At 43.1% G+C, this 10,576-nt stretch overlaps 1 protein-coding gene across 4 annotated transcripts in view; it reads right to left on the reverse strand.

Annotated features, from left to right (window-relative positions):
- Positions 1–562: 562 nt before the first annotated feature.
- large2 (LARGE xylosyl- and glucuronyltransferase 2) overlaps positions 563–10,576 on the reverse strand; it is a 73,550-nt gene continuing 63,536 nt past the window's right edge. For all 4 annotated transcript variants that reach the window (XM_015008405.2, XM_015008404.2, XM_015008406.2 and 1 more), the window contains 10 exons: positions 8,226–8,397; positions 7,517–7,621; positions 7,321–7,433; positions 6,898–7,023; positions 5,524–5,679; positions 5,156–5,319; positions 4,095–4,373; positions 3,419–3,565; positions 3,160–3,355; positions 563–2,676 (listed from right to left, as the gene is read on the reverse strand). In XM_015008405.2, the coding sequence (XP_014863891.2) occupies positions 2,479–2,676; positions 3,160–3,355; positions 3,419–3,565; positions 4,095–4,373; positions 5,156–5,319; positions 5,524–5,679; positions 6,898–7,023; positions 7,321–7,433; positions 7,517–7,621; positions 8,226–8,397 (1,656 nt within the window). In that variant the 3' untranslated portion in view covers positions 563–2,478. The remainder of the gene's footprint in view (positions 2,677–3,159; positions 3,356–3,418; positions 3,566–4,094; positions 4,374–5,155; positions 5,320–5,523; positions 5,680–6,897; positions 7,024–7,320; positions 7,434–7,516; positions 7,622–8,225; positions 8,398–10,576) is intronic.

Genomic DNA, 10,576 nt, shown 5'->3' on the forward strand with positions numbered 1-10,576 from the left:
TTAATCAACAAAATATTTCAGAAAACATAGAAATGAAACACATAGAGCCGTTTCCCTGGCAGTCAGATTACTGAGACGTTTGTTTCTGATGGAAATGAGTCGATCGATAAAAATGTTATGAAACTTTCTGTTCCCTCCTCATAATCACTCAGCAGCTTTTTGGATGAGATTTCACTGATTTATCTGCAGAATCTCTGTCTTCAGTCTTCCTTTCTGCTGTTTTTCTGTTTTTCATTTGTTTCTTCTGTGAATGAAGCCAACTCTGGAGAAAAGTTCAGTGAAACTATTTCTCCAATTATTTCTCAGTGATTTGCATTTGAACAGGAGGAGAAGCCAGGGGACCCATTTCTCCAAAACAATGTCGTTTCTATTAAAAGTTTCTTACTGGACCAATTACACACATGGAAGAGTCGCTCGGCTTCAAACCGCTGACCCCGATAAATAGAAATGTTGGATCTCCCCCGACATTCAGCCCGCGGAGGAAGGAATATAAATAATTTCACAGGGTAATCCAGAAAATAAAATTAGCTCTTCCTGAGGACAAAACACGCAGCAGGCGGAGTAATTAGAAAAGGGCAAATTTATTTAAAGCACTTACATAGAAAAATATGATTGATTTGAGTCAACAATAATAAATAGAGCCTGTCGGTCCAGGCCGCGCCGTCCGTACAATCAATATCCAGTTTCACAATACAGCAAAAGGCACTAGCATTTACCACAATCAACAACAAGAGGATGGAGGCGGCGTGGACGGAGCCGGGACGGTCTCCGTGGCGACGGTCTCCATGGCGACGGTCCGGTCGCTCTCCGTCAGACGCGATCCGACGTTTGGTACCGAGACGTTTCCTCCGCCGGGGAGCCGCAGCGACGACGCTTCCCTCAACATGGCGGCGGCGTAAAAACGAAAGGTTCAAAACAAGACAAAGATAAAAAAATAAAATAAAATAAAGAAAAATATAATGAAATTAAACCAAAGTCCAGAGGAGAAAATCTGAACGATAAATACTTTAATAAAAATAAAAACAGGAAATCCAGCTGGAATTAAGACGTTTCTCTTGCTGCTCGTTTGTTTATGAATCCATCACTTTTACCTCGACTTTAATTATGATTGATTATAGATTAATGAATTAAATTTTTTTATTTATAGTCAGGCGATCAGGTGGGACCTAAAAGTTTCCCTTCACACAAATTTCTTTTCCGTTTCGTTTAAATGTTTCGGATCAAAAACTGAAAATTTTCAGACGATTTCATTAACTTTCATAATTATTTTTTTTCTATTTTTTTGAGCCAATCAGAGGATGAATTGCTGAAATGTTCTTACATTCCCAGAGCATCATACTGCCACCACCGTGGAGAGCATGGGGATGATTTCTAAGACGGGTCAGCGCCGGTTCTGGTCTCGGATCCCTCCAGTGGCGGCCATCTTTGACCAGTTTCTCTCTGTCATTGTTGAATCATGACCTCTGACCTTAACTGAATCTTCTATTGGGCCATAACTTGATTTTATTTTTGTTTTTCCCACCAATGCTGCCCTCAGGTCTCCATCCTTCAGTGTTTTACAGCATTTTAAGTTAATTTATCTGCCACTGGAACAAAATTAAGTTTTTATTTATTAAAACAAGCCTCTGTGTCTTGCTGAAACATTTACTAAGATATTTGCACCAGAAACTTGACCAAAGTTACTTGGTAAAGTTTTGTGTTTTTTCAGTGTTTGTGTCTAAAAAACACAGAATTTCCTTAAATATGAAGAATTTTGACGCAGCAGCAGGACAATGAGTTAATTTCAGCTGGATGAGTAAAATCAGCAGGATGACGAGTGAAATCGGTCAGTAGACGGCGCAGACATCCAGTGACTCAGACGTAAAGTCCAGCTTCCTGTTGGTCCCGGTCGGTCCGGTCAGAACTTCTTTGCTGCTGTGAAACCCGAGCGATGAGATGAGAACCTGGTGCAGCGGTTTACATGCAGGACGAAGCAGGCGTGACTCCGAGTGGCGTCGCCGTGGCGACAGCGGCGCCGGATCGCACACACACTTAAAGCACACGGAAACGTGATCTGATCCGGAAACCGTCGGGTTCTTTTCCCTTAAACCCGTCCAGAAATATAAAGCCGTAATCAAAACTCTGTAAATGCAAATGTTTCGCTATCATTGGTTCAGATTTATGCCTTAAAAAACAAAGAAGTTTATTAAATATCTTTGTAAATGTCATGGAGTTGATAAGGCTTGAATCGTTCTCCAGTTCGACTGGTTTCCCCCGACCCGGAGCGCCGGGTCCGGACCGGTTCCCAGTGGGAAAAGCCCTGATTGTCAGAACAAAGTGAAAACCGTATGGTTCCTGTTTTCCTGCTTCCGGGCCTTCGCCGCCGCCGGCGCCGCTCTCCGAGGGGCCATAAAGCTTCACGGTTCCTCCAGACGCGCCGCCCGCTGCGTCGGGCCGCCGGCGCCGGCACGCTCCGGGCCTCAGCGCTCCGTCTGGAGCTCACATGTTCCTCTGGGCCGTCAGGTACTTGAGGGCGGCGGCGCCGTACTTCCTGGACAGATCCTGGTGGAACTCGTCCTTCAGCGTGTTCAGACAGTTGCGGTAGCTGGAGCTGGAGCGAAACTTGGAGATGTCGAAGCTGGGCGCGTGCGGCATGTGGATCATGAAGGCGTTGGGAAGGACCATGAGGTCGAACTCCTGCAGGAGAAACACAGAAACCGGAGTCAAAGGTCAGGATGTTCATCTGCAAGGCTCTGAGAAATCTGATCTATTATTCCATGGATTCTGTTCCAGTTTTACTGAATTCCACCTTAACTACATTTATGAACCCAAAATGGAAGCAAATGGAGGAAAATATTAAATCAGGACCTGAAGGTCAACAATCTACCTACAGTAACCATGTTGGTTTAGTGATTTAGCATTAGCATTAGCTTGTGCTAATTATTGTTTTCGCTTAGTGTTAGCTTCTGTTAAATGTGTTTTAATTGTTGTTTTATTTGTAGGTTTAACAGAATATTTGCTTCAACATTATTTACAAAACTAAGAAAATCTCCATTTTAAAAATACTTTGACGTTAAACTCAAAATGTTTATCACATAAAAACCTGCTAAAAGTAAAAGTGAGCGCTCTTCCATAATAGTCCCTGTTTTCAGTCCCGTTTGGCTCCAGGCGGTGGCGCACCTGAGCGTCCAGCTCCATGATGTGGGACACCTTGTTCCAGCCGAAGCCCACGAAGCGCTGGTCGTACTCGGGGCAGTCCCGCCTCACCACCACGTACGGCTCGAAGTCCGACTCCCACTCCACCTTGTAGGGCGTGGTCGCCGTTCGCCACTTAGCATAGTTGGTGGGAGCGTGACCCTTGGGCCACACGTGGTACCTGCAGACAGGGGGCGCTGTTAGCTGGGTGCTCTGCTCGTCTGGAAGGTTCTGGTTCTGGTACCTGAAGGTGTAGAGAGTCCCCATGTCCAGCATGGAGAGGAGCTCGGCTTTGGATTTGGGGAAGGAGAGACGGTAGCGCAGCGTCTCGAAGGCCGGGACCACCAGAGCCTTCTTGGTGTGAGCCACATCCAGCTGGACGATCGACTTCCTGAAAGACCACGAACATTTAAGGTCGTTTTTCCACGAGACGTTTCGGCTGACAAACAGCTGGAGCATTAAGTATTTCATACTCAGCAGATTTCTTAAGTGACAAAGAATGGGGAGGTCAAAGGTCAAATGTGAGAGAAAAAAATCTGACTGGCATTTTATTGTATTAAATAAGCAACAGTAGCAATTGGCTAGCAGCTAGGTAACAACCTTAGCATTAGCTTCTGCTAAATACCATGTCGGTTAACAAATTAGCATAAGTTTCCACTAAATATCATGTTTGTTTAGCATGTTAGCATTCGCTAAATGCCATGTTAGTTCAGAGCTTTAGCATTAGCTTCTAATAAGTATGATGATGATATAGCACGTTAGCATTACTTTCAGTTAAATACCATGTTGGCGTAGCTCATTAGCATTAGTGAAACTGATGTTTTTGCATGTTTGTATTTAGCGTTGCCCACCACAGGCTGAAGCCACAGAGCTGCTCTAGGACGCCAGGAAACTCTAAATGTTTTGACCGCTGCGCTCACCTGAGGTAGTCGTAGAGACCGTACATCGGCAGGAAGTCCACGTCCGTCAGGAACACGTAGGGCGTGTTGGCGTTCTTCAGGGCCACGTTCCTCACCAGGTTGACCGGGTAGAACTGGCCTTCCTTGTAGACGATGTGGTAGCCGACGTTCTTGCGGTTCTTGAGGACCTCGGAGGCCTGAGCGTAGCGCAGGAACTGCTGCGCCTCGGCATCGGACATGTAGAGCGCCAGGCTGATGGGGCCCTCCCAGTGCTTACAGATGGCCTCCAGCATCTGCAGCCTGCCGGACACAGGAGGAAGAGCTTAGTGCAGAGGGAATCAAACTCTACGGAGGCCCAGAAGGGACAACATTCAATAAATAAATGCATCATTGTTTTAATGTGTCATAAAATAAATAATTGATTTCATAGATGGTTAATTTGTCAAATATGTCATTCAAGTCAAGTCAAAAGTTATTTATACTGAACATTTACAAGGTCAGAGCTTCACAATAACTACAACATCATAGAGAGAGGAATGACAACAAGAGATAACAGGAAGTTTAATTTAAAAAATAAAATCTGCAGTAAAATACCAAGAAAATAATAATAATACAAATAGAAGACATACTTAATTTCAGTTGCAGCAATAAAAAAGAAAAGTCGGGGGCGTGGCTAACGGTGGGACGGAGTTATATTTAATAAATTAGCTGTCCATTAAATAAAATATTTTAAATATTTAATGAAACATATATTTATTCCATGTTACATTTAATAAATATTTAATTTTGTATGTATTTATTTATTTAATTTTGTCCCTTTTAGCCCTCCATAATCTGCAGATTGAGCCTTTATTCATTCATGTTTGCTTGTTTAAATCATGGCTGCCATTCAGTAGATTTTTTTCACTGCAGGGAAACGGATTAAACGAGGATTCAGTTCAACTCATCATGTCTACATGTAAGGAGTTCCTCCAGGTTCTGCTCTGGGCCCAGTCAGTTTTTTCCTCTGTGGTTAATTTTACCAGACATAATGCCAACCAAAAATAAAAGCTGATGATTTTATCTGAGTTTCCGTCCCCTACCTGTCCATGGAGAGCTGAGCCACCAGCGTGACGTCTGTGTCGTCCTCCGCTGGCGTGTAGTCGTACTGCAGGAAGTACAGGTGGACCCGGTGCACCGTCAGCCGCTCACGCCGGAAGTCGTAGCACTGATCGTCTTCGTCCAGCTCCTCCAGCGCCGCCTGCAGCTGGGGAGAGGAACTACAGCTTCTAACAGACTCTTTACTGTTTTTATGCTTAAACAAACGCAGGTGGATTAGTTATCATGATGGGATGGGTTATTGAGACGTCCTGAGCTCCTGTGTTTATTCATGTGTGTGTGTGTGTGTGTGTGTGTGTGTGTGTGTGTGTGTGTGTGTGTGTGTGTGTGTGTGTGTGTGTGTGTGTCGTACCCGGACGCTTTCCGGACTGGCCTGGCTCGGGCAGCCGAACAGCTCCCTCCGCAGCAGGTTGCCGTCGTACTCCAGGAAGGTCAGGTAGAGGTTCCTGAAAAACTCCACATGTTTGTTCTTCACTCGCAGTTTCTTCGGAGAGTTCCAGTGGATCACCTGAAAACACGACAACAGGTTGTTTCTCACACTGGATTAAAGAAATAACATATCAGCTCCAGCTGCAGCTAACAATTATTTTAATAATCGATATTCTATAAATTTTTCTGACGATTAATCTGATAAAAAAAAATTGGCACTTCTACAGATTTTTCATTTAACCAATATTAGAAATTCATTAAATGATGCAAAAAAAAAAATACAGTTAACTTTTTAAATAGTAAAATAAACATTTAATTGAATAAAATGCAATGACAGCATTCCTTCACTGAGTCTGAACTAAAACCACAAAGGAAGACGTTTTGGTTAAATATATTTACTGACTGTTTTTTTTATATAATTTTGAACAGCTTTATGTTAATTACAGCTGACTGTGTTGTTCTCTCAGTAGTTGGCCTTTTTTTAGTTCCAGTTAATGATTAATTGATAACTAAATTAGCTGATGATTAATCAATAATCGATTCATCACGATTCATCTGATTAATCGTTTCAACTGTAGGTCAAGCAAATCAGATCTCACTATTTCTAACAATAGTTTCTAATGCGTGTTTGAAAGTGACCTATCTTGCTTCCTTAGACGGGTTAGGATAGATCTGTGGCCTAAACAAAAGATGTTCATTACATTTTTTCCACAAAATCCTCTTAGATAATTTAATTTCAGTCTGCTCTGCTGGGGTTGCTAGGAAACGGATGGAACTCTGCTGGGGTTGCTAGGTAACGAATGGAACTCTGCTGGGGTTGCTAGGAAACGGATGGGGCTGGGCTGGGGTTGCTAGGTAGCGGGTGGAACTCTGCTAGGGTTGCTAGGTAGCAGGTGGAACTCTGCTGGGGTTGCTAGGTAACGAGTGGAACTCTGCTGGGGTTGCTAGGAAACGGATGGGACTCTGCTGGGGTTGCTAGGTAGCGGGTGGAACTCTGCTGGGGTTGCTAGGTAGCGGGTGGAACTCTGCTGGGGTTGCTAGGTAACACCGCAGCGCCTGCTGATTTATGTTCTTACATTGTGTAGGTTTTTTAAAGGGTTCAAACATCTGGGTGTTTTTTTAAAGTAGTTTGGTTGTTTTTAGAAGCTGTAGAAAACCAAATGAAGGTATAAAAACATGCAAAATGTGACTGTTGCATAACAGATCCCTTTGAAGGTTTAATTCTGGGTTCTTCTTGCACACTGTCACAGAGCCTAACCAGAGGAAGGCCGGACGGCGGTTCGGTTCAGTCCGGTACCTTGAGGTCGGACACCTCAGTGTAGCATTGCTCAGAGCGAGTGTGATCCGACAGCTGGACGTTCCAGAAGCAGGGCAGCTGGTGCACCAGGACCGGGTTCTGCTTGATGAAGGCGTTGAAGATGTCCTACACACACACACACACACACACACACACACACACACACACACACACACACACACACACACACGCGCACACACACACACACACGGTGTCAGCCACATGCTCCTGCTGCCAGAGCAGAACCGGCTGATGGACCGTTCTGAGTCATCGCTGCTTTACAGAGAAACTAATTCTGATAAAGACATCTAGAAGAGAAACCAGTCCTTCACATCTTTGGAAAAAGTGCCAGAAAAGAGTCAAAGGTCATGTTTTCCTTCCTCAGCTACCAGTTAGAATATTCTGATTCGGAGGTCATCTCACCTGGTCCGCCAGCGACGTACTGAGCATGCTCATCAGCTCCCGCTCTGCCGTCAGGCGCCACATCTGTTCCCAGCTGATTCTCCGGAGCCGCTCCAGGTAGAGCAGGATGACGCCTGCAGCGGCAGCAGAAGGAGGACGTGAAACCAGGAGGACCGCTAAAACGTTCAAACGTACAGGAAGCTAAACCGCTGCCTACCCGTGTTGAAGCCCCGCCCCAGCGCTGGCCACGGCTTGTGGTTCTTCCACAGGTTGCCCAGGTACCAGTCGCTCTGGTTCTCCACCAGACCGATCACCTGCTTGTCTGGAATCAGAAGAAAAACTTCAGTCGACAAACTTAAACTCTTCTGTTTCAAAAACCAGCCTGAGGGAATTTACAGGATCCCTCACTGGGAAAACAAAAACCTTAATAAGTAATTTTGCTCTAGTTTCTAGTGCAAATATTTTAAGTACACTTGAAATAAAAGTAAATTTTCAGTAAGATTTGCTTTTATTTGCTTAAATTTGTTTTAAGCAAATAATTCCTTAAGATTGCTAAAAAAGTTCTATTTCACTGGCAGATTATCTCACTTGTAACATTTTTCCATGTTATAAGTTAATCTATGCGCCATCAAAACACAAATAAACGGAAAACAAGCCTATATCCTGCTGAAAAGTTACTTTTAAGTTATTTTGTCTTATTTCAAGTGTACCAAGATATCTGATCTAGAAATTAGACCAAATGATTTGGTAAGATTTTGTTTTTTTGCAGTGTATCTGAATGTTGATGTATGCATTTATAAGCAATGTTTTACACTTACAAGTCTTGTGAATGTTTTTGACACTAATGTAGCTCCATATAAACCTGTCTTTTTATGCAGATTGTGAACTTTCTGAGCAGAAGTGAGCAGGTTTTTATTCGTTCTCACCGGTGAACTTCTTGAAGATGCCCCACAGCTCGGCGATGTCGGTGGCGAAGGTGATGTCCGTATCCAGGACGATGACCTTCGCCAGGTCGGGCGGTAAAGCTTTGGTTAGCGTCAGCTTCATCAAGCCGTAAATACCTGAGTAATGCTTGTTGGGGATCCAGGAGACTTCGGACTGAAACGGCAAGCAGACGGAGATCATCTCTGCTCTGATTGGTCGGTTCGCACAAAGACACTTTCAGCAGTTTTCTAAACATCAATCTGTAAACAGTGTCCTCTAATTAATTCTCTCAATTCAGAGTAATTGGATCTGCGTAAGTGCATCATCTGCAAACATAATCGGCTTACAGTCGCCACCGTTTTCCTCCACTTAATGGAGAGTGAGGAGCGGCTGCAGGTCGGCACGGCGACGGCACAAAGAGCCGATTGTTGGGCGCGGCGGCGGCGCGGGAGGAGAACGTGAAGCACAAACACTGATTCATGCCTGATCCTCTTTATTCCACTCAGACCGCATCCATCAGCATCAAACTGAGTGTTTACTGGTCAGCCTCTTTCTGACGGCTTTAAGTGTCCAACTCAGCTACACTGTAAAAACACAACATGTTACGGCGCATTCTGATCTGTTTCTAAAGCAAACGTCCTGGACAGCTTGGTCACTGTAACACAGTGAGATGGACGATAAACTGTCCCAGAAGTTATTGTGATAAACAATGATAATAATGGCCTGGGACACATTTTCAGAGATCATTACACTTTAAACTCTAGTATGTTTAAAACTGGAATGGAAGAGATTTAAAATGTCCAAAATAAACAAACAAAACAATAAAAATAAATAAAATCAATTATGAAGTCTCTGCAAACAAAACAGATGTTCATAAAAAGGCCAAAGCAGCAGAATGACGACTTCATCATCCAGTTTGGTAGAAAACCAGAGAAAAATCAATGAACTCATTTTAATTTATCGTGATTTAATTGATTTGTTGCCTATTGCAAATACTGAAATAAGACAAAACTAACTTAGAAGTAACTGATCAGCAAGAATTATTTTAAGTTAATAATTCCTTAATATTAATGAAAACGAACAGTTCCTCTGGCAGATTATTTAACTTATGACAAGATATTTACCCTTGTTATAAAAGACACAATCTGCCAGTGGCACAAGAACTTTTTAAAGTCAATATTAAGTAATTATCAAGCTCCTGTTTCTTGCTGAAATGTCACTTGTAAATTAGTTTATCTTATTTCATATGTACCAAGACATTTGGACCAGAAACTAGACCAAAATACTTTGTAAAATTTTGTGTTTTTACTAGAGGTGTGCCGATCGATCGGTCACCGATCATAATCGGGCCGATTTTCGTGAAAAAGTGCATGATCGGTGATCGGCGATCATTGTCTCTTTTACCGATACCAATCACCTGCTTCTCATTTCGCAGCCTGCTTGTGCAGCTGGTCTCCTCTTTCCTTCACTCTGCGCAAACGCGCAACAACAAATCCTAAGCGATGTGGAACTATAACGCACTGAGTGAATGGGGAAGTTTGCGTGTTGTGGGGAAAATTGAAGCACGTCAAAAATGCATCAACACAACGAAGCTAATACAACATAAAAACAATGAGATACTTGACGGAGTTTGGCTACATCGAGGCTCACTGCAGTAAAAAAGACATACGGAGGATCAGATAGCAGGTAAAGCAGCGCACAGCTACAAACACTCACCCGGATTAGCATGACGGTCAGAAAGCTAAACAAATAACCCGCAAAATTATTTAAGTCTTCGAGCTGCGATGTAAGACGCTGGTTCTGCTCTCCTGTTGAACCGCTGCTACGCTACAGGTAGTAAGTAATATTTCACAGACGGAGCTTCGCTTCTGCTCCACCTGGTAGTGACTCTCACACCGAACCTGCTTAAAGCTGCAGCATCTAACTTAAAAAAATACATTTTACCTACATATTAAAACTTTCGCTGTCCTAACATGAGACAGATAATCTCTAAAAAAAAAATCGATCTCCTCCCTGATCTGCATAATTACTCCGCTCAGTCAGAAACAGCCAATCAGAGCTAGCAGTAATCAGCTAGCTGCCATGCTATCAGGAAGTTTTCATTTAGTAACTCTGGATTGTTTATTGTAATGGATCCTGTTTTTGCCTTTGAATGTTAAGTTTTATACTTGAACTTCTTGGCAATGTTGAGAGGTTTTATTTTGGCTCTTTGCATTATTTAGCCTCTTCAGAGCCTTCATAAGTTTTCAGTCTGTTAAAGATAGTATTATCAATAGCAGTACAATTTGCACAATGCCTGTTTTGTTTAGTTTTCTTCTTGGAAAAAGTTATTAAAAACAAGTGTTTGTCTAAA

This window comes from Poecilia mexicana, unplaced genomic scaffold (assembly GCF_051168715.1).
Source record: "Poecilia mexicana isolate PSO_F unplaced genomic scaffold, ASM5116871v1 scaffold_3, whole genome shotgun sequence".
In the NCBI taxonomy this organism is placed as follows: domain Eukaryota; kingdom Metazoa; phylum Chordata; class Actinopteri; order Cyprinodontiformes; family Poeciliidae; genus Poecilia; species Poecilia mexicana.